The 25,408-nt window shown below is 37.4% G+C and overlaps 1 protein-coding gene across 1 annotated transcript in view; it reads left to right on the forward strand.

The window, feature by feature from the left end:
* LOC140228856 (inhibitor of nuclear factor kappa-B kinase subunit alpha-like) overlaps window positions 1-25,408 on the forward strand; it is an 80,123-nt gene that overhangs the window by 40,844 nt on the left and 13,871 nt on the right. Inside the window, exon 17 of the mRNA XM_072309126.1 lies at window positions 20,254-20,356. Within this exon, the coding sequence (XP_072165227.1) occupies window positions 20,254-20,356 (103 nt within the window). The remainder of the gene's footprint in view (window positions 1-20,253; window positions 20,357-25,408) is intronic.

A 25,408-nucleotide genomic window follows, 5' to 3' on the forward strand; every position in this document is an offset into this window, starting at 1 on the left:
AGCACAATGTAATGTCTATGGAAGTTTCTAAAAGGCTTCTAAAAAGCTTCGTACAACACGGTGTTCAATACAACTCGGTTTACGTGCATTGTCAATGCAAAATCAGCGGTCGATCCTAAAAACGCGATTTACCGCGGGGAGCTGAAACGAGGCCACGCAAGTTCGTCGGCGATATTTTTGCACTGAAACTTCGAATCGAAAAGGGAACAACGGCATTTCATAGAGCTGGATTTTCTCAATCACGTAGGTCAAGTTTTTTTACGTGAATTTCAGTGTTAAATATTCTTATCAAGCAAATGAACATTAGGCGGTCGATTAGTACTAGGTCCAACCCTATACATTTTCTACAGCGCGTATTTACGCGAACTTCTGAACTTTTACGCGAGTACGCACTTGATTTTGGCAACGTTAGGAATGCACCAAATAAACTTTCAAACTTTCAAACTTTCAACCAGGGGGGTGTTTCATCAACGAGTTCGTCGGAGATTTCACCGACAAATTTGCTATCAGCCAATCAGACCAAGGATTTCATTACCTTTTAACAGTTGTCAGTGTAAATCCTTGCGTCTGATTGGCTGATAGCAAATTTGTCGGTGAAAACCTCCGACGAACTCGTTGATGAAACGCCCCCCAGGGCCCCGTTTCATAGAAGATGTTAGGATGTCAACTCTTGCTGGAATGGCAACTTCCCATAGCAACAGCCAATCAGGAAGCTGCATTCTTGTTGTTACCATGACAATTGACATTCCAGCAAGAGTTGTTATCATATAAACTTTTTATGAAATGGGGCCCTGATAAGCCTACGGTGTGCTGCAGATTCTTGGGGCGAAATTTGCCTTTATTAAAGCCCTTCTGGTATTTTGAATTTGTACAATAATTCTTATTCTATATAAGATAACAAATAAAACTACTTCATATATTTACTATATATTTTAAAGCGTAATACAAAATATTTTTTTTCAGTCTAAGAAACTTGTTTCAAATAAAAAAAAAAAATTATATGTACAGTTCTTGATTCAAGTCTAAATTCCATGCGCCTTCTTGCAATTACCCATGGATAAGATGCATTTAAGTAATCAGCTGTTACGGAGTTGTAGGCCTACTACCTACAGCCCCTATTAGACTGTAATTCTGGCTGTCATTTTATCGGTGGCGTTTATGATTTTATACTCTTACCCATAAAAAAAAGAGGCAAATACGAACATTATGAAATGAGTAAGTGTTTGTTAGAATTCCTTATCAATATCAATTGTTGACATAGTTTTCAGATTTCACTTGCTTCATTATCAAAGCTGTTGTACATCTTAGTTGCTTCATAAGAATTCACCTTTGATTTATGATTTTACAAACGAATTTTCATTGTTCACCTATTTTTTCTTAATTTCATGTTGTAATATATTTCACGATGGCATGTGTAGGGCTGCCAACTCTCACTCATTTTGGTCCTTTCTCACTCTAAAACTTTATTTCATTTGCATGCATTTCTACTGATCTCACTCATTTTGACTCCTAAATTATAGCACTGGCCTATGGGAGTCTCACTCTCAACTAGTTTCCATACGTTGGCAGCCCTGGTGGTTGTCTTTCCATGGCAAGATGTGGCATTTTTTTTTTTCCATCCAGGGTCAAAGAAGAAACTGACAGGAAGGAAATGAAAAAGGATAGAATGAAACACCTGCTCAGCAGGCTTTTTTTTTTTTTATCGATATGACACAAATAGTGAACGTAGTACGGTACATTAGAAATTCGGTAAAGTTCTGAATAGGTCATTAGTGGAAAAATAAGCAAATAATTTGGGGGATTCCATCGGATCGAGATCTAGATCTAAATAGAAACAATAAGTACGCATTACAGCAGACTGGACCTGATACAAACCTACTGTCTAGCTATGATTATACATGTATGGTCTATAGACTCTATCTAACGTTAGACAATTCTCCAACATAAAGATGTAGTGAACTTATAACACGTGGATCATTCACGTGCGTGACATCGAAGATCCTATATTACGATCTTTATTATACTAGTTGTGCGTTGACCTCTAAGCTAGCTGGATGAGCACAGATGAGCCGCAGACTTTACGCACCAAATCTCTACTGTACTGTGTATCTAACACACAGACACACACACACACACACACACACACACTGCGTTCATTCGGCATGCAGCACACTGGGCATTTTGCCTCTTTGATATAACAAGGGTATGTGTACATGGTAATGGTAGGAGCAATCTCTTTGGGTAGGAGACTCTGTTGTGGTACCTTGTAGGTGTGCGCGCTACCTATCACGCCTACCGTACATACGGTGTATGTACACACCAATGGTACACACACACTGGCTTCCCCCCCCCCCCCCCCCCCACACACACACACGATGAGATGAGCATGCTGTAGCTGCATGCTGCATGAAAACAGCTGCTAAACACGGGCAGCTCGCGGTCCAACGGTACTGTGTAGGCACCCAGGAGATCCACGAGTGCAACAGTAATACTTTGTACAGAGATAGCGTGTAGGCTATGTCGGTAGGATTGTACAAGAACAACAGCAGGTCTACTACTGATACGTAGGTGTCCAAGACTGCATTGTAACCGACACCCCATTACGACAATTATCAAGCTATAGATAGATCCCAAAAAAAAAATCAATAACAATACAGACTGTAGGGCCTATACTGCCTTAAGGTGTTTGGTTCAGAGTTAATTTTCTTCAACATATTCTAAGCTGTTGACATTACAAAGATATACCTACAATTTGTATCTTTCTAAATTACGTGAAAATTGCCTGTCAGATATGCATGTTAGTCACTTTTTAGAGTAATTAGTAAAAGATTAAAAAGACAATAGTTCATACTCCGATGTTACTATCTGACTGTTTTGCAAAATGTCATTGATTTGTTTATCATAGCTGTAACTTTGATACATTTTTCGGAGCTTTTCTTTTAGTTCTTACAAAGTTGTCTTCGCGTATACTTCAATTCTTTCATAATGGATGGTTCCCAGTTTGCTTTACATTGTTGTTCGTACTAATCACTACCAGGTTTTTACAGTTTTGTTGAGACAACGCAGTTTGTGTTTCCCAACTGAAGAGAGCAGCGTAAAGCTTTTCTGTGAACTTGAAGGGAACATTTTGTTTACAGGTGTTTTATTCAATAATTTTCCCAATCAATTTCACAGAAGGTCCCGGACACAAATTGGTCTCAAATAACCCTATAAGGGACCGAAACTGGAAAAGGAAATTTAAGAAAGGAAATTCGTTACTTGAAATTTGAGCGGTTATAACAACCACATTCTGTGTAAACACCTAATCAAAATTCAATGGGGACAGAACTGCAAATCATGCTTTCGAATTTTTTCCTTTTCCAGTACTGGGGACTTAAAGTTCCTCTGTTTACTTACTTTAGTTGTTACTGTTACATTTCGCGTAGTTTTTCTCTTTATGATAATGTATGGTCCATAGTTTGCTTTATATTGCAATTCGTACTAAATCACTACCAGTTTTTACAGTTTTGTTGAGACAACGCAGTTTGTGTTTCCCAGCTGAAGAGAGCAGCGTTAAGCTTTTCTGTGAACTTGAAGGGAAAATTTTGTTTACAGGTGTTTTGTTCGATAATTTTCCCAATCAATTTCACAGAAGGTCCCGGACACAAATTAGTCTCAAATAACCCTATAAGGGACCGAAACTGGAAAAGGAAATTTAATAAAGGAAATTATTTACTCGAAATTTGAGCGGTAATAACCACATTCTGTGTAAACACTTAATGAAAATTCAATGGGGATAGAACTGCAAATCATGCTTTCGAATTTTTCCTTTTCCAGTACTGGGGACTTAAAGTTCCTCTGTTTACTTACTTTAGTTGTTATTGTTACATTTCGCGTAGTTCTCTTTCATGATAATACATGATTCACAATTTGCTTTACACTGCAATTACATTGCAAGCCGATATGAGAAGAAGGACGGGGCGCATGCCTAGCACCTCCCGCCACGCGAGCCAGAGAGTCATCATGCAGTCTTCTATACAAGAAAAAAATAGCGGAGGAGGTATCACTGGGAGCCGGCAAGCGATATCTGTTTTAATTCCTGAAGCAGTACGAGTCAACGGGCTCCACAGGAGTGAAGAAGATTAATCCCCGCCCTCGAAGCTCGAAGACTTCCGTACCATTATCTACAACCTGTGAGGTCCTTTCAACGACAGCTCTGATAGGGACATTCAACTTGCCACAGACTACCATCTTGATGAAGACGCGTCTTGCTCTATACCATCAGGCGGGGTGCAGGCAAGGCCGAGGCTGGGCCCCTGAAACAACGGCTCTTTTTAGAGCCACCAGAGATTCAAGAAAGAACAAAGAGATACTCTCATGATTGAACATAATATCACTTTCTCAACTTTCTTCCCTATCTTTTCCTACCCTACATTTATACGAATAGGAAGCTCCCTATTGCATGCATACGAAACTGTTTTTTCATCCCTCTTTTCCCTTGCCTCCATTGTAAGAAAATAGTGTTGTGTGACATTGACAATGTTATTGCATCATATTTCTCTGCAAGTGAGAGGTGAGTTTCTGTTCATGTGTTGATGTGCACTGCAGTTGAAAAGCGTTCGAAATTCCTTTCCCGTGTATCGTGGAAACTCGATAGATCTAGGCCTACTAAAGGAGATCTCACATACAAGGAATACTGTAAAACATGATATATTCGCGGCATGAATTTTTCGCGAATTGGAGCTGACGGCCTTTTTTGCGGCATGAAATTTTCGCGAACTGCCACTGGCATTCAATGCATATAGTGTGGACAAGAACTTTCGCGTGCATTTTAATTTCGCGAATCTTGGCGCTCGCGAAATTCGCGAAATTAAAATGCACGCGAACATTCCTCGTTTTACAGTACTTACATCAAAATATTTTTTTCCGTTCCCAATGAATTCATTTCCTCTTCCTTCTTTGCTTTGATCGTTTATTGACAGTTGACTAGACGTACCGAGTTTCCACCGTACATTACACGTATTTTCGCGGAGTGTTCGGTGCTGCGAACTACGGCTATAGGGCCTACTTATATTTCTATTTTCATTTCTGTCGTTTCTGACCTTGTTTGTTACGATTACTTCGGTCTGATATTACTTAGTTCATTCCCTCTATATTTTCTTTCAAGTGCCTCGCACAGTACATGCACTTTCGGAGCGGCAATTTCTCCGCTTCACTGCAGTATTTCGTAGGAAGCTGATCCCAACCGCTTCGATGTGCTGTATGTTATCTTTTGTAATGTTTGTGTTGTCGTTGGTTGTGGGGAAAATTGTTGATACTTCGTGATTTTGCTAAGGCGTTTATCTCGAGTGATGATGGTGGTCGTGTTTCTTAATGTTGATAGGAAAAGGACAACATGATCTGAGTGATGGTGATGATAATGATGCTGGTGTGAATGCTGAGCGTACCGTGTCCTTCTCTTACTTTTATTTCATTTCTCCCTCTTTTACCCTTCTGGTTGGGGGAGGTGGTTGTGGCCTATAAGTTACCACATAATTCTTTATTATATATGTTGACAAATTCACTCTAATAGTTGGCAATTATCTTTCAATCATTTACTGATGATCAGGGACACTTCCGTTCCTGTTACTTCGGCGATGTCATTTCTATTGAGCATGTGTATCTGTATACACTGGTCGTTTCGTGGTTATTACGCATAAAAATATATGCGTTCATTCGATACCTTTACTTGCAATAATGCGAATCTACGCGTTCTATACGTATACATGTATTTAAACACAATAGGGCGGTTTTTTGATGCACAAATAATCTATCGTGCGTATAAGGTCTTTCACGATTTTTTAGAGACTATAAAAGCTCACATTATCCTAATGAATCATGTAAACATTTAAGACATCAAGCCAGATACAGATAGGTCCAGTAGGTCTATCATTTCCTGTTGACCAGGTTTATTTACATCGGTATATATACATCCGAACACAAACAGGCTTTCTAGCGGTTTTATAAGAGAAGCATACACGCATTTATTCATTGCCTTTTGCTGTTGCACACCGAATGTCTGCCTTTTGAAATGAATAATTATTATGCAAGTTTTCCATTACAAAAGGGATCTGCCACATTAATTTCTTTCTAACCCTAACCCTAGCCCTAACCCTAACACTTTTCACCAGCAAAAGATAATAAATGCGTATATGCTTTAGAGTGAATTACAGTCAACACTATAAAGCATTTTTGGTAACTATATAGGCCACATAACCACCCCCCCCCCCCCCCCCCGCCGCCGCCTCGCCCAGGGACACTTCCCATTCCTGTTACTTCGGCGATGTCATTTCTATTGAGCATGTGTACCTACACGTTTGGTGGTTATCATGCATAAATATGCGTTCATTCGATACTTTTACTTGCAATAATGCGAATCTACGCGTTCTATATAGTATTACGTATACATGTATTTAAACTCAGGAGGGCGGGGTTTTTTTTTTTTTGGGTGCACAAAATAATCTATTGTGCGTACTAAGGTCTTTTACGATTTTTTGAGACTATAAAAGCTAACATTATCCTAATGAATCATGTAAACATTTAAGACATCAAGCCAGATACAGCCAGATACAGCCAGGTCCAGTAGGTCTATCATTCCCTGTTGATCAGGTTTATTTACACCTGTTGACCAGGTTTATTTACATCGGTATATACATCCGAACACAAACAGGCTTTCTAGCGGTTTTATAAGAGAAGCATATACGCATTTATTCATTGTCTTTTGCTGTTGCACACCGAATGTCTGCCTTTTGAAATGAATATGCAAGTATTCCATTAGAAAAGGGATTAGCCACATTAATATCTTTCTAACCCTAACCCTAACCCTAGCCCTAACCCTAATCCTTTACAACAGCAAAATAAAATGCTTTTTAGTGTTGACAAATTCACTTTAATAGATGGCAATTAAATTTCAGTCATTTATTACTGATCCAGGGACATTTTCTATTTCTGTAACTTCGGCGATGTCATTTCTATTGATCATGTGTATCTACACGTTGTGATTGTAGCTACGCATATTAATGCGTTCATACCTTTACTAACTTGCGATAATGCGAATCGACGCGTTCTGTGTTTACATGTATAGACACAAGAGGGCGGTTATTTTTTTATGCACAAAATTAATCATCTATCGTGCGTATAACTATAGATGTTTCGCGATTTTTTAGAGACTACAAAAGCTCACATTATGCTAATGAATCATGTAAACATTTAAGATGTCAAGCCAGATACAGATTGGTCCAGTAGGTCTATCGTTCCCTGTTGACCAGATTTACATCAGTATATACATCCGAACACAAACAGGCTTTCCAGCGGTTTTATAAGAGAAGCATATACACGCATTTATCCATTGTCTTTTGCTGTTGTACACCGAATGTCTGCGTTTTGAAATGATTATGCAAGTATTCCATTACAAAAGGGATCTGCCACATTAATTTCTTTCTAACCCTAACCCTAACCCTAACCCTAACCCTTAACCCTAACCCTAACCCTTTTCAACAGCAAAAGATAATAAATGCGTATATGCTTTAGAGTGAGTTACAGTCAACACTATAAAGCATTTTTGGTAACTATATAGGCCAGGGACACTTCCCATTCCTGTTACTTCGGCGATGTCATTTCTATTGAGCATGTGTACCTACACGTTTGGTGGTTATTACGCATAAATATGCGTTCATTCGATACTTTTACTTGCAATAATGCGAATCTACGCGTTCTATATAGTATTACGTATACATTGTATTTAAACTCAGGAGGGCGGTTTTTTTTTTTTGTGCACAAAATAATCTATTGTGCGTACTAAGGTCTTTTACGATTTTTTGAGACTATAAAAGCTAACATTATCCTAATGAATCATGTAAACATTTAAGACATCAAGCCAGATACAGATAGGTCCAGTAGGTCTATCATTCCCTGTTGATCAGGTTTATTTACATCTGTTGACCAGGTTTATTTACATCTGTTGACCAGGTTTATTTACATCGGTATATACATCCGAACACAAACAGGCTTTCTAGCGGTTTTATAAGAGAAGCATATACGCATTTATTCATTGTCTTTTGCTGTTGCACACCGAATGTCTGCCTTTTGAAATGAATATGCAAGCATTCCATTAGAAAAGGGATTAGCCACATTAATATCTTTCTAACCCTAACCCTAACCCTAACCCTAGCCCTAACCCTAATCCTTTACAACAGCAAAATAAAATGCTTTTTAGTGTTGACAAATTCACTTTAATAGATGGCAATTATATTTCAGTCATTTATTACTGATCCAGGGACATTTTCCATTTCTGTAACTTCGGCGATGTCATTTCTATTGATCATGTGTATCTACACGTTGTGATTGTAGCTACGCATATTAATGCGTTCATACCTTTACTAACTTGCGATAATGCGAATCGACGCGTTCTGTGTTTACATGTATAGACACAAGAGGGCGGTTATTTTTTTATGCACAAAATTAATCATCTATCGTGCGTACTATAGATGTTTCGCGATTTTTTAGAGACTACAAAAGCTCACATTATGCTAATTAATCATGTAAACATTTAAGATGTCAAGCCAGATACAGATTGGTCCAGGATAGGTCTATCATTCCCTGTTGACCAGATTTACATCAGTATATACATCCAAACACAAACAGGCTTTCTAGCGGTTTTATAAGAGAAGCATAAACGCATTTATCCATTGTCTTTTGCTGTTGTACATCGAATGTCTGCGTTTTGAAATGAATATGCAAGTATTCCATTACAAAAGGGATCTGCCACATTAATTTATTTCTAACCCTAACCCTAACCCTAACCCTAACCCTAACCCTTAACCCTAACCCTAACCCTTTTCAACAGCAAAAGATAATAAATGCGTATATGCTTTAGAGTGAGTTACAGTCAACACTATAAAGCATTTTTGGTAACTATATAGGCCACATACCCCCCCCCCCCCCCCCCCCCCGCCGCCTCGCCCAGGGACACTTCCCATTCCTGTTACTTCGGCGATGTCATTTCTATTGAGCATGTGTAACACGTTTGGTGGTTATTACGCATAAATATGCGTTCATTCGATACTTTTACTTGCGATAATGCGATTCTACGCGTTCTATATAGTATTACGTATACATGTATTTAAACTCAGGAGGGCGGTTTTTTTTTTTTTTTTTTTTTTTGGTGCACAAAATAATCTATTGTGCGTACTAAGGTCTTTTACGATTTTTTGAGACTATAAAAGCTAACATTATCCTAATGAATCATGTAAACATTTAAGACATCAAGCCAGATACAGATAGGTCCAGTAGGTCTATCATTCCCTGTTGACCAGGTTTATTTACATCGGTATATACATCCGAACACAAACAGGCTTTCTAGCGGTTTTATAAGAGAAGCATATACACGCATTTATTCATTGTCTTTTGCTGTTGCACACCGAATGTCTGCCTTTTGAAATGAATATGCAAGTATTCCATTAGAAAGGGATTAGCCACATTAATATCTTTCTAACCCTAACCCTAACCCTAACCCTAGCCCTAACCCTAATCCTTTACAACAGCAAAATAAAATGCTTTTTAGTGTTGACAAATTCACTTTAATAGATGGCAATTATATTTCAGTCATTTATTACTGATCCAGGGACATTTTCCATTTCTGTAACTTCGGCGATGTCATTTCTATTGATCATGTGTATCTACACGTTGTGATTGTAGCTACGCATATTAATGCGTTCATACCTTTACTAACTTGCGATAATGCGAATCGACGCGTTCTGTGTTTACATGTATAGACACAAGAGGGCGGTTATTTTTTTTATGCACAAAATTAATCATCTATCGTGCGTACTATAGATGTTTCGCGATTTTTTTAGAGACTACAAAAGCTCACATTATGCTAATGAATCATGTAAACATTTAAGATGTCAAGCCAGATACAGATAGGTCCAGTAGGTCTATCATTCCCTGTTGACCAGATTTACATCAGTATATACATCCGAACACAAACAGGCTTTCTAGCGGTTTTATAAGAGAAGCATATACGCATTTATTCATTGTCTTTTGCTGTTGCACACCGAATGTCTGCCTTTTGAAATGGATATGCAAGTATTCCATTAGAAAAGGGATTAGCCACATTAATATCTTTCTAACCCTAACCCTAACCCTAGCCCTAACCCTAATCCTTTACAACAGCAAAATAAAATGCTTTTTAGTGTTGACAAATTCACTTTAATAGATGGCAATTATATTTCAGTCATTTTTACTGATCCAGGGACATTTTCTATTTCTGTAACTTCGGCGATGTCATTTCTATTGATCATGTGTATCTACACGTTGTGATTGTAGCTACGCATATGAATGCGTACATACCTTTACTAACTTGCGATAATGCGAATCGACGCGTTCTGTGTTTACATGTATAGACACAAGGGGGCGGTTATTTTTTTTTTATGCACAAAATTAATCATCTATTGTGCGTATAAATTTCGCGATTTTTTAGAGACTACAAAAGCTCACATTATGCTAATGAATCATGTAAACATTTAAGACATCAAGCCAGATACAGATCAGGTCTATCATTCCCTGTTGACAAGGTTTATTTACATGTATATACATCCGAACAGAAACAGGCTTTCTAGCGGTTTTATAAGAGAAGCATACGCATTTATTCATTGTCTTTTGCTGTTGCACACCGAATGTCTGCCTTTTGAAATGAATATGCAAGTATTCCATTACAAAAGGGATTTGCCACATTAATCTTTCTAATCCTAACCCTAACCCTAGCCCTAGCCCTAACCCTAATCCTTTACACCAGCAAAATATAATAAAATTATGGCCTATATGAGTCAAGTTACCAAATTATGGTTTTTAGTGTTGACAAATTCACTCTAATAGATGGCAATTATATTTCAATCATTTATTAATGATCCAGGGACATTTTCCATTCCTGTAACTTCGGCGATGTCATTTCTATTGATCATGTGTATCTACACGTTGTGGTTGTAACTACTTGTACGCATATTTATGCATTCATTTGATACCTTTACTTGCAATAATGCGAATCGACACGTTCTGTGTTTACATGTATTTAGACACAAGAGGGCGGTTATTATTATTATTTTTTTGATGCACAATCATCTATGATGCACAATCTTTCGCGATTTTCTAGAGACTATAAAAGCTCACATTATCCTAATGAATCATGTAAACATTTAAGACATCAAGCCAGATACAGATAGGTTCAGTAGGTCTATCATTCCCTGTTGACCAGGTTTATTTACATCAGTATATACATTCGAACACAGCACCTAACAGGCTTTCTAGCGGTTTTATAAGAGAAGCATAACGCATTTTTTATTCATTGTCTTTTGCTGTTGTAAACCGAATGTCTGCCTTTTGAAATGAATATACGAGTATTCCATTACGAAAAGTTTCTGGCCGGCAGTTTCCAATTCAAAGTGGTACAAAAACAGATGTCATCAAGGAAGTATTGCCACATTTTTCTGGATGGCCCATTCTTAGCATCAATCTCCATAAAATCATAATTCGCTCAGCAAAAAAATATTCCAGAAGCACGTGTATTTTATTCTACATAGGGACCGAAAATGCTTTATAGTGTTGACAATAATGCACTCTAATAGATATATTTCAATCATTTATTACTGGATCAGGGACACTTTAAATTCCTGTTACTTCGGCGATGTCATTTCTATCGAGCATGTGTATCTACACGTTTTGATGATTATTACGCATATTCATGCGTTCATTCGATACCGTTACTTGCAATATTGCAAACATACGCGTTCTATAAACACAAGAGGGTGGTTATTCGATGCACAAAAATTTAATAATAATCTATCGTGCGTACTATAGATCTTTCACGATTTTTAGACAGTATAAAAGCTCATGATATCGCAGTGAATAGTGTAAACATTTAAGACATCAAGTAAGGTACAGGGAGGTCTAGGTCTATTATTCACTGCTGACCAGGTTTATTCACATTGGTATATGTATATTTATCAGAACACAAGCAGGCTTTCTAGTGGTTATAAGAGACATAAATATGATTATATTCAATATCTTCTGCTGCTGTAAGCCGTATGTCCGCTTTTTGAAGTGTATATTCCATTACGAAAGGATTCTGCACCGGCAGTTTCCATTCAAAGTGGTAGAAAAACAGATGTTATCAAGAAATTATTGCCTCATTGATGTCTTTCAGTGGCCTATTCTGAGCATCAATCTTCACACAATCATATTTCGCTCAGCAAAAATTATTCCAGAGGTAGCTTATTTAGGGACCGGAACGTTCTTGTGTGTGTTAAGGAAGGGAGGGAGATGTTGTGGCCTTTGATAGAAGTTAGCAAATAATGCGTTATATTGTTGACAAATTCACTGTAATAGATGGCAATAATCTTTCAATCACGTTTACTACTATATTAGGGATACTTCCCATTTCTGTACTACTGCGATGTAATTTCTGGCGAGTACAATGTATGTTAATTCACACGTTTTGGTGGTTAATAAGCATATTGGTGCATTCGATACCTTTACTGGAAATAATGCGAATGTACGCGTTCTGCGTACATCTAAACAGAAGAGGGCGGTTATTCGATGCGCAGATAATCAATTACGCGTACTACAGATCTTTCATGATTCTGTAGAGAGTATAAAGGGTCACATTAATGTTTACAAGATTATTAGGATTATGTGAGCCTTTAAAATGCTTCAAAATCTCCCACTACATAACGATGGCGAGCTGCTTTTTTTTTTTCCTTCTATACAGTGCGTATAAGAGCCATTTTCATTGGTACATGCATAAGTGTTATATTAAGGTTAGCAACTAATGCTTTATAGTGTTTACAAATCTACTCAAATAGCTGGCAATTATCCCTCACTCATTTATTACTGAATCAGAGGCACTTCCCATCCCTGTTACTATAACTGCGATGTCAGTTCTATTGAGCATGTGTATCCACACGTTTTGGTGTTTATCACGCATAATACGCGTTCATTCGATACCTTTGATGGTTACAATGCGAATGTATGCGTTTTACGCACGTTCTAACAAAAGTGGGTGGTTCTTCGACGAACAGAATACAGTTTGTAACCTATAAAACGTGCAAACAATAGAACTTTCATGATCGTCTTAATAGTAATATTTGCCTACGTAATCGTGATGGAGTTCATGAACACTTTAGACATCGTAGGTGTTTCACACTCAGTTGAGCATATTTATTCACATTATCCATTCAAACTGTGGTGGTTACAACGGAAATAATTATATGCATTCTTTATTACCTTTTCTGGTTATGATGCGAATATACGGGCTTCACGCACATATCTAAACACAAGTGGACGTTTATTCAATGCAGACGTTTTTGGTTTTTTTTTTTTATTTAACGTCATACGATATATTTTTTCACGATCGTTATATACAATAGCGGGAAAAAAACATACATAGGTCGATATAATCATAATGGAACTTAGGAACTTAGAAATCACGCAAGGCACAGATAGGCCGAATCCGTCTTGCACTATAATGAAGCATGTTTGTTCATGTTTATGCACACTTTGTCTTGGTTGTAATCCAAAATAATATACGCATTAATTCACTTCGTTTTGATGATTACAGCGAGAATGCATGCGTCTGAAATGCATAAAGAACCAATACAAGATTCGTAGGTGATATCTAATGTTACGTTTAGACCAATCTAAAATTGTCAACATAATAATAAACACTACCATCCATGATTCATTTTCACGTCGCTATACCCTGCTTTGGACTTTCCAGGAATCCTTAGATATTTATCAGTACCTGGGGATGGACTCGTCAAAACATCATTTTGGTACTAATGTGACGTAGAATACACAGCGCGATTAAATGAAATGCTTAAAATATCATTATGTATACGAGGTACATTATTTTATTATCACTTTATGTTGACTTATATGTTTCAGTTTAAATATGGACACTTTCATCCAAATTTAAAAAAAAAAAATTTGAATATGATCATACATGTAAGTACAATCTGATTGTAATTTATGTTATGAAAGAAGTGTTATGCATATCACAATAACAGAGAAAACTAATTATAAGTGCACATTCTATTATATCATCGTACTGAAAATGTTCACTCTGTAACCATTTATTATCATCATACATATTACATGATATCATAGTTACACTGTGTAATAATATCAAATTATGAAAACGACATACTTCTTTTTCTTCTCTTTACCGACAATGTCGATGTACATGACCGTATAGGACCTACTCTTGTTAGAAAAGAGAAAGATATGATTTTACGAATACATGTATCTATCATGTTACACCGATAATGATTTCTCAATTATACTCTTAATCATATCATGGAAGCTGGAAATATGCAGATGTCAGTTGAAATCAGTACTGTCTAAAGAAACCAGTTAAATGGAAGGAGTGACAAATAAGCATTGAAACAAAATCATTCATAACGCAGTCATAGGATTATGCCTCATTCGCTTTGTCAAAACGTCGGGAAGAACCTCAGACATTAACCACTTCAAATTCTGTCATTCGGAAGTTGTGCATAACTTTATGATCAGCTTAAAGAAAAATACTTGGTATCCCAGAGTACGTAGTCTCCGTTTTATATAGGGCTACAGTTGTAACATATACCTTTACCGGTACGTATAAAATGCAATATATCAGAATATAGTCATGACCGTAATTTCATGTTCACCCGTCTGCTGATGATAAACGCCTAGTTGCAATAAGCATATCTAACAACGCAAAGGATTGCATGGAACTTAATAATAAACGCGTACGGCAGGCTGTCATACGAGATGTATACATGAATACTTTAGCCATAATATTTTTAAATACAATTTCATAGAGCAATTGAATATCAAAAAAGCTAAAACAATACGAAGAGTATTCAGTGATTCAAGCGGTATATTATCAACGCCTTTTCAGCTGCATGAGGATTCGTATAGCCATTCTAATTGTTCTTGAATTTCTAATGTATAGGCTTAGCAAAATGTGGAAAGGTTACAAATTCGAAAAGGACTTACTTGACTAGGGACAAAACAATCGAAACACATAATAGAAACTAAATATTCACTATTTCATCTCGGAAAATGTAGGACTCTGACAGGAAACATAGATACAATTGTATTGTGGTCAATAGAAATAGGTAAAAGTTGTTTATCACACATTTTCAGCTTATAGAGGAGAAAAATAATACATCACCACTACCAGAATGGACAGTTGGTTTTCTTCTAGAAATGACCACTTAGACATACTGTGCATACATTAACAGACATTCACCAGAAGAAAATATGCAAAAAAAAAAAAAAAAATACAGTCTGTCCAAAAAACAAAAAACAAAAAACAAAAAAACCCCAGAAAGACACCAAGGTAATTTGGTTTTCTGAACCAGGACGGGGACTTTCAGCGACACAGGGTTTGAGAACAAGTGAAAAGTAATAATGATTATACTAAACCCAATAGAATACTCCGATAAAAGTTGTAAAACTGCTGCACCCATGTCCTTGTTTTCATGACATCATTTACACAAAATAGCTTTGAACAAAAGGTGTCGACAATTGAAAGTATTTGTATGAGATTGGGTGTGTATGCTCTATTGGTTTCCGTTGTTCACAGACCCGCTGGCCGGAACGTTCCCCTCTCTGTTTTGAAAAGTCCATAAAAAAACAAGCGTGGAATTCTTGTTGTTGCGCATGCCATAAAGTGTAGCAGACGGTTGTGCCAGTGTCAGTAAGTATGTCGAGTGAGGGTCTCGAACGTGGACACCAAAGCCTGGAAGATAAATGAAAGAGAAACGGTGAGAATATGAACGTTTTTTTCCCCAATAACGCAAAGTAATAACGAAAATAAACTGCCACTTTGGGCTCGCTGCACGAGTACTCGACCCTGGGATCAACCCGATTTTGATAAATCTAACCTGACCAAGCAAAATAGTGAAAAATTAATTACACTTGAAAGAAAAGTCATGGACCTTTAATCTCTGTAATATTTGGAAACTTTGATTTGTATTCTGCAAATGAGGACTCAGTAAGCTAATGATGACGTAAATCCACTTTTTTTTTCTATTAAAGTAAATTGAATCGGAAACATTTCAATTCTTTTAGATGTACATTGATAATCGCAAATGTCCATAAAATTAGCTACAGTGAACAGAGATATAAAAATTTATTACAATAATAGTTTATGTCTACATTTCTATTGACAGCTGAATAATATCTAAACGAACATTACGTTAAAAACAATTAAATTTCGTTGTAGTCATATCAAACGGTTGAATGTAAAGAATGTATAAATTCCCATTCATAAAATTCACAGCACTACAAAAGTTCTGCATTTCTTCATATCTGATTTTAGGGAGGTTAACATAATTAGAACAAGAAAAAACAAAACAAAATAACAAAGACATCTATGCTTAACTTTATTTGAAATGGATTTGAATAGATAATTACAGAGTACTACAGTTTACACTAACTAATCATCAGTTGCTGGACTGGGCGCAACCCAAATGAAACAGCGTTTTCATATCAAGGCGGAAAAAATATCAGAATATACGAAATGTGCAATTTCAAATATCTACATGACACTAAAAAAGTAAGTATCCCAAGTAACACAAACACAAATTGATGAAGTTTCAGTAAAATATAGAATTCAGAACCAACAGAGAATTACTATTTGAATAATAAATTTCGAACAGTAAAAACAATGTAAAAGAAAACTTACGTGCTACAGTAAATAACAGGTACAAGTTCGGCCGTAACAGGAACAGTGACAGCAACTGTTCATGGCATCACAAATTAATAGCAAAACAAAAACCAAACCAAACAAAATAAAACAAGATTTTATAAAATAATCTGACGAACGAAATAAAAAAAAGAAGAAGAAAAAGCCACAAACATTTGAACGTGCACTCCTGGATAGCTGCTGCCCCGGCGTCAGAAGTTCGAAGGCGTTCGCTTTCAGCGGTTTCTCCGGGTATTGTTTTGTCGCTTTCAGTTCGTTATTCCGAATGTTCGTAAAATACGGGAAGGTTTGTTAATATAGAATAACGAAACTCCAACGAAACGACTAACGAAACGACAATCGACCTTCGGAATAACAAACGCCACATACAAAAATTGTGTTCGAATGAAGCAAGCCTTTTCCACTTTCGACCTAAGGAATGTAACTGTCGGTATTCGCAATTTGCGTGTTTCGGAATAGCGAACCCTCGGAATAATAAACCTTTTGAAATTAACATCATCCGGAAACAGAGATCAATGAGATGATAAAAAAAAAAAAGAATGATTGATCGCATAATTATCGTAACACGATAAAAATCAAATAAATGTCAACACCATTTGTTGAACAAAGAAAACGAGATAAATTTCAACTCAACGTGTTCAAAACAAAAATACAACGAATTTCACCGCCATATTATGTTAATAAACTACGTAGTTATAGCGAAGTGATAAATCATTTCACTTGGCTAATATTTTTACGACCAGCCTTATTTTTTTTTTTTCATTGTTGACTTTTTTTTTTAGTCGGGAAGATGTTCATCATCGTGGTAGAAACTGAAGGAAATAAAGCGGATCTTCTGTCTCACCAAGCGAGGTAAACACGAAAAAATAAATACTACTTTGCCAGACAAAGGTGAGACGAAGGCGTAAAACGTTTGAACGTGCACTCCTGGATAGCTGTTGCCCCGGCATCAGAAGTTCGAAGGCGTTAGCTTCCAGCGCTTTCTCCGGGTATTGTTTTTTTCGCTTTCAGTTCGTTATTCCGAATGTTCGTTATTTCAAAGGTTTTCCGAATGCTCGTTATCTCAAAGGTTCGCTTATTCCGGCTATTCATTAGCCGGAAAATAAGGGAAGGTTTGTTAATCTAGAATAACGAAACTCCAACGAAACAACTAACGAAACGACAATCGACCTTCGGAATAACAAACGCCATCACATACTAAAATTGTGTTCGAATGAAGCAAGCCTTTTCCACTTTCGACCTGAGGAATATAACTATCGGTATTCGCAATTTGCGTGTTTCGGAATAACGAACCCTCGGAATAATAAACCTTTCGAAATTAACATCACCCGGAAACAGAGAACAATGAGATAATAATAATAATAATAAAAAATGATTGATCGCATAATTATCGTAACACGATAAAAATCAGATAAACGTCAACACCATTTTGTTAAATAGAAAACGAGATAAATTTCAACTCAACGCGTTCAAAACAAAAATACAACGAATTCCAACGTCATGTTAAGTTAATAAACTAAGAAGTTATAGCCAAGAGATAGATCATTTCACTTGGAGAACATTTTACGACCAGCCTTATTTTTTTTTTTTTCATTGTTGACTTCTTCTTTTTTTTTAGTCGGGAAGATGTTCATCATCGTGTAGAAACTGAAGGAAATAAAGCTGATCTCCTGTCTCACGAAGCGAGGTTAAAAAAAAAAAAAAAAATCATTTTGTCGCGATTACCTCGCTTCGTGAGACAGAAGATCGGCTTTATTTCCTTCAGACTTTTTTTTTTTTTTGTATGAAAAGGAGGTGCCGCAATTTAGTTTCAACGTTTGAGGAAACATGTATTAGCGGAAAAATGAGCAAAGAAAATGTGATTCTATCGTGAATGTGTCCGATTTTCTTTGCTCATTTACCACTGATAAAATATATTCATTTCTATGGTCAGTTTCCTTCTGTTTGCGTTTTAGAAAAAAAAAATACAGATGTGTAACGATTTACTTGACGGACATAATAAAAACAGTTCTGACACCTCGTTTTCATAACTTTGAGAATCAATAATGAAGGATAAATTCGGTAGACCGTTTGGAACAGCAATATACAAAGTGAATGGCTAATTAACAAGTGCAAAACGTCTGTAAATTGATGTAGAACAACAACGAATCAACAGGTCATTTATGTAACTGAGAGCCCGGACAATCTATATTACCAGACACTTATTTTCTGTTGCCGTGAATTCCGTCCTCAGAGGCTGAAAAGCGAGCGAAAAGAAAAGGCACCAATTATTCACAAAGATCTTAACATTACGAGTGTAAAGAACTAAGTGAATCACTCTCTTCTGTTCCACTGCAAAGTTAATATTGTGTTTCAATGCGACATTTTGCGCGGCGCAAAATCGCATTGCAGTTACGCGCGATACTTTCACTTAGGCGCCGTAGATGGCGCTAGACAATTTAACCGGAGGAGATCCGCCGGTCGGTGCGTTCGCGTTGAAACGTGTTTGCGTACGCGTTACCGATGCGCGGTTCTACGCGTAGGTAAGTTTAACGCGATCAGCACTGTAAATCGTTGGATTTGCCCATCAAAGTGACTCCATGTATGCGTCCGGTCCCACAACGCTTGGTCTACTGTACACTGTACGTATGGTACGTACGCCACACATGTTATGCACAAGGGAAGAAAGGCTGGACTAGAAGTTGTTTACAGGATTGACAGCGCATATGCATGCAATTCAAAAGAGCCGCCGCGCGCACAGACGATCGGCAATAGGATTTAACACGCAGTGCAGTGGGACAGAGTAACCAAAGCACACGTCACTCATTTCAGCGCTTCCTATTGGCTACATTCTTGAACCCATTTTATAATATGGCTTATTTAGTAACTGATCTTATCACGTAATGTTGAAGGGATCACTCCAGGGAATGCAGAAAAATCTGTGAAACACTCGGTGAAAGTTTGATTAAAATCAGACAATCTATTCAGTTTCATTGATGAATTTGTAGAGTTTTTGTCGACCATATGCAGTCTTCACCAGATGGAAACTCTACAACAGTATGTATGATAGAGCCATAGAATCATGTAAAGTAAATTGTATAGGAAATATTACAAATCTTTGTGTTCAAAGAAAAGTATGTGTTCCCCTGATTGGTTATCGAGATGTTGTATGGCAAATGTTGTTTTCCATGGCTTTGAAGGAGTAAGGTATTTATATTAAAGTACTCATGTGATGTCCTGGAAAAAAGGAATGTTTGTGATATTCTCTGTTTATTTTCTCTATATTGTTCTACTGCTGTGACATCGCAAATTGGTTCCATTTAGAGAGGGGATGTTAAATAGAAGAAACCCAAACTTTGCTAATTCATAGCCCTTGACTGAATTCCTGGCTTTCCTTGAAAATTTTTAGTGTTATCACCTGGATTTTCTGGCTTTTGCTGATGTGCTGATAGGATAGACTTGACTAAATGGCAGTCTCCCTGTTTTCCCCGCCTTTCCTTTCACAGTGAAGCGCAGGGAGCACATTGACTGCCAGCCGATCCAGGAGCAAGTGCAGCGAGCCGAGGCGCAGTACGTTGAACTCATGACGAACATCTTCGCCAAACTCAGGTGAGTTTATAAAGCATTCCGTGTGTTGTGCAGTTCGATGCTTGGTGTGTGGTATATTTGGACCACGGAATATCGGCAATTGAATCTTTTGTTTCCATGGGTGTTTACATGCTGTGGAGTCAATAAGAATGTGGGGCTGGTGTTTGCCGATAAGAAAATAATGATTATGGTAAATACAGCATTTGTGATTTGCCATTTATCTAGTGACCTACTCTGACATGCAGAAGGACATACCTTACAGAGCGAATAACATACTGTCAAGTGAAAAGGAGATGAGAAAGTTAGAAATATGTGATCCGCTACAACAAAAGGATCCAAAAGTCTTGGGAGGACAATTTTCTGAAAATGGCATGACATTATTCCCTTACTCTTCTACTTTAATTTCATATATAGCACAACTAATAAAAGTACTCAGTTGCGGATATATCGATGATTTTATAAGCGCATGTCAAGTGGTTGAGGAAATCAGAGTTTCAAGAAAAATGCCTTCAAAATTTTCCTTCCGATGCTATCATGATCAAGGGGAGGCCAGACAGTTCTCACCGCTTGACAATAGAAGGCATGCTCCTAGCGACCTCCGTGATGTTCATTCAAGCTTAGCGCCAGCGGTCTACGCATGACCAGTCAGTAATCAGGATGCCACGCACTGACCAATAAGATCACTCCTTCGTTGCTAGGGGCGGAGTCTAGCTGCGGCGCTAAATCCAAATCTTCAAGACACGTTTCTGTTGTGTTGAAAGTCCGAAAATCATGGCCCAGAAAATGCTGATTTCTTGCCTCTCCTTTGATCGTTTGTCTTCGAAATTTAGACAGATGATAGACAAAACATTAGACTACAAAATTATGCCAAAAACAGAAATCCGTTTGTTTTGACCAATTTTGATGATGTGACTTCAAAGTCGATTTTCTCGGCTCAGCCGTCAGCAACTTTAGGATCCTTTTGTTGTAGTGGGTCACATATTATCTAACAAATCTAACAAATAATTAATCAAAACAAGGTGCACATATACAGTGTATATTACTTTGGATTTTAGATTCTTTACAAATGTTTCTATGGAGTTGCAGATCAGATCCTCAATGGAAGCTTCACTACTTTGAGCTCTCAATTATCTGGTTCAAGTCAGAAGCCTGTGTGAATTTGACTCATACCCGCTGTGCACAACAGAGGAAGGCTCAGTGTGCAACCTCTTTTTGTACAAAAAATGAGGTGATTTTGATGCCATGAATTCAGCATTTTGAGGTTTTTATAACAATCAATGCCAATGAGGATTGTAGGACAAACTGTCATTCTTGAAGGTACTTTGGATGTATGTCTTCGGTGGCGCAGTAATGAAGACAGCATACATGCAGTTCTGCATCTCAACAGGTCTTCCAAAGATTGACAATTTGTCCCATCATCGGAAATTAGAAGTTGATTGATTGTTACAGTGTATGTATCCAGTTTTTTTTTTTTTTTGAGGCAACGAGGCCTACAACTCGAAATTAGGCAAAGTATATTTATTTTGGATCAAAAATTCAAACAAAATAAGGGGAAGTGGAAGAAATGCAAAGCGAGAAGCCATATGAAGGATGCGATGTTGTGAAGGGATCCTACATTGACCATAAGAAGCATGCAGCAGCGCACGATGTCAGAACTGCTTTGTGATGTTTGTTAAAAATTTTATATTTTGACAAGCGCGACGCGCGGTGCAAAGCATAGCGCAATGTCAGAATTGTCTTGTGATGTCACAATTGTTTGTTAAAATATGTTACATTACACAGAGCGACAGGTACAAAGCTGCGCACAATTTCAGAATTGCTTTGTGACATCGTTTTGCAAATAGTATACTATTTGCAAAATATCGTCATAGAAGTGGCATTTTGCAAATAGTACTTTCTTAAGTGTCAACTTTCTCACATAGCTGAAAATACCTATAATCACATGAAGCTCTTTGAACCAATCACGAGAGGATAAATTTTTGATCCAAAATATAATGAGATCTAGTGTAGGCTAGAAGGCCAGCATGGCAGTGGCTCTGATTGCTCTGTGTGTTTTTTAGTCTGATTTTTTGCACGTTTTGCGCTCTGTAACCTAGTTGATGCCGTAATGCCATGCATATGACAAAAACATGCATGGTGTACGGGGGAAAAATAGATGTGTATAACAGGCCCAGCACAAATATCAGAAATATTTACAGCCGGCTTTCGAGTCAGCAGTTCCATAGAGCCTTCGAAAATTACGTTCTGGGTCGCATCTGCTGAAACAGTATTACCGTGTGCCAAAAATACAATCCTTTGGATACTGTTCTGTGTACGAACCAAGAGGTTATTCTTTCTTGAGGAGTTCTTACGAAGGACTGTGGTAGAAGAGAAAGAGACTAGAGGGAGAGGTCTCAACGTTTTGGACAGTTTTACTCTCTATCATCCGCAAACAAAATGGAGGGGAGGGTGCGGGAGGTTAATGGAGGGTTAACGCCGACCTGGAAGGGGGCGCTTGGCTGCTAGGCTTCGATGCTGAGGGTGCATTGGTAATGACAGAGTCCAGGGTGGCCTTTGTTCTCGTCTAAGTATAGTCATGCGTGATGTTGTTGTCAATGCTTTGTCCGTGATTGTGCGCAGTGGGGCAGTGTCACTGTTCCTCTGTGTGAGGTGTGGGTGCTGTTATATTGTCACTTGGAGTGGATTGGTTTTGGTTTGTGATGGGCAGCAGCTAGTGTAAATTACCAATGGTTCCTTCTCGTTGCCGGGGGGGGGGGGGGGGGGGGATTCTATTCTGCTTCTGTGTACCTTTCCAACATTCTTATACCTCTTTCTCTACTCAAACATACCTTCTCACATCTACACTCATGGTTAACCATATTAAAACTCTACACCTTCACATTCACTCCATCCTGCAAACAAGTTACCTCCCTTCAAGGAACATCTCAAATTCATGATGGGCATGTTTGCCTATGAAGTGCTAAAACCCCTCTCAGACCACCGTGTTGGCTGCATTACCTTCCAATCCAGTTTCGCTTCTCATTGTTCGACACGAAACCGAAACTTCCAATATTCTAGAGGAAAATCTATTCAGATATGGTTTTCCTTTTTTTTTTTGTGAGGAAACCCATCCATCATAGCTAAATGACATCCCATCTATGTCACATTGTTGATACTGAAGTGTGTGTGATGAGCTGTGAGGTGATAAAAATAAAACAGTGATTCCTGGGATCCGTGGAGAAAGTATCCCATTTTGGTTTTGCCAACAGAAGAGAACAAAAAGAAAAAGCATGAGGAAAATGAAACTGTAGAATAAAAGTGCTTGAAGTGTCTAAGTACTTTTGAGGAGGGGAGGAAACATTGAGGATGTATACTTGTGGAAGCTGTTACACACTAAAGCAAAAGCACCGCACCAAGCATATGCCAAGAACTGCGCCTCATTAACATTTCAATTGGACTGCATTGAACGGAGCGAAATAGGATAGAATGGTCGAGGTTTCACGTAGTTTAATGTGTCGCCTTTTTGATTTTTTAAACAGAACAGTGATACTGGTGGCATGCAATAATTCCTGAGGTGGTAGTAATCTCTTTGCAAGTTTCTCATTGATCTATAGATAAATCTATATGTACCACAAATTTCCCCCTTGTTTTTGATATGAAGGAAACAAATCTATACTTGTATCCCTTGCACCAAGTCAGTGATATGTTAAAATGAATCGACAATTAATGACTTGCTTAGTTGAGGGGGGTCGTAGGTTCCGAGTCATCCACCGAGAAATTAAGGACTTTCTGATCATAGAAGAAAATTCAAAACCTTTTCAAACGGTTGAAGCATATTTATTTGGAACTGATGAAATTAAGCATATCCATGAGGAACTAGTGAAACAGATTTCATATGATGAGAAGCAAATCATATATCTTACAATTCAAAGACATAATTACAGAGATTCAAAGAAGTGTGTCTGTTTTGTAAGTAAGAAAGTAGTTATTAAATGAAGGTAGTGATCATAGTATTGTAGTTTTCGTCAGACAGAAGTAAAGTGTACATTTGGGTCACCAATGTGTTCTCATCCAGAATTGACAATTAGTTTCTTTATTTCCTGATTTTGTCTTAAGTTTTGTTATTATTATTTTTCATACCATTAAATCAAGACAGTTTGGGGGGTTTATTTTTCCTTCGGAATTCAATTTTCCATGGTCATATTAAAGGTAGGGGATACCTTTTACAGAACTCCCAAAATGCAGCAAAACATTAAATATGAACCTCAGGGGACTTGTTTAGGCCACTGCTTAGAAATTTGGAAGTCAACAGTTATCTACAATTTGAATAATGCACAAAACTCAGCTACTCAGTAGTTCCGTGTGTCAGCCACACTTAAGCCTTTTTGTTGCAGTCTTCTGTATTTTTCATCTATAAACACAAATCTAAAAGTATAAGAGCTGATGTAATAACATATAGAGTGTGTGGCAAGAATGTATATAGAAATGTTTGTAAGTTTTGATGAACTTTATTCACAAAATATACATGATGGACACACATGCAGTGCATGGGTCTGCAAAGATAGCCTAGTAATGTACTGGAATTTATGGTGAGCCCCGAAAAGAATTCATTTCAAAATCTAACGGTCAATAAAAATGTACTTAATGTTACCTTCCACTTTCAATACTTTATGGGAGTTTCTAAAATGATACTCTCTTCAACATACCACTGTGTTTATACAACCTGAAGGCATGCAAATGGGATTCCCTACCTTTAAGGTAATACAGCAATTTCTTCTACCAAAAGTTTGCAGTGGTGCTCTATGGACAATAGAACACAGTCAAGATATACAGTGTTACATGCAGAAGGTGCTTTGAGATTACTTTTTTCTAGTTTGTACAGGTTATGATACAAAGCATGCTTTTTTAGACATTTCTTATTGTAGTTCAGGAAAGTGTCATTTCAGCTGTTATTTGCAGTTTAAATATTCAGAATGCCAGTTAGGATATTGTTCATGTATTAGGTAACCTATCAAAATATGCCATTTAGGGGTGCAAATTTGATGTGCCTTTAAATGCCATTCAGGATCCATTTCTGAAGTGTTTGGCAGCACA

This window comes from Diadema setosum, chromosome 5 (genome assembly GCF_964275005.1).
Source record: "Diadema setosum chromosome 5, eeDiaSeto1, whole genome shotgun sequence".
Lineage (NCBI taxonomy): Eukaryota > Metazoa > Echinodermata > Echinoidea > Diadematoida > Diadematidae > Diadema > Diadema setosum.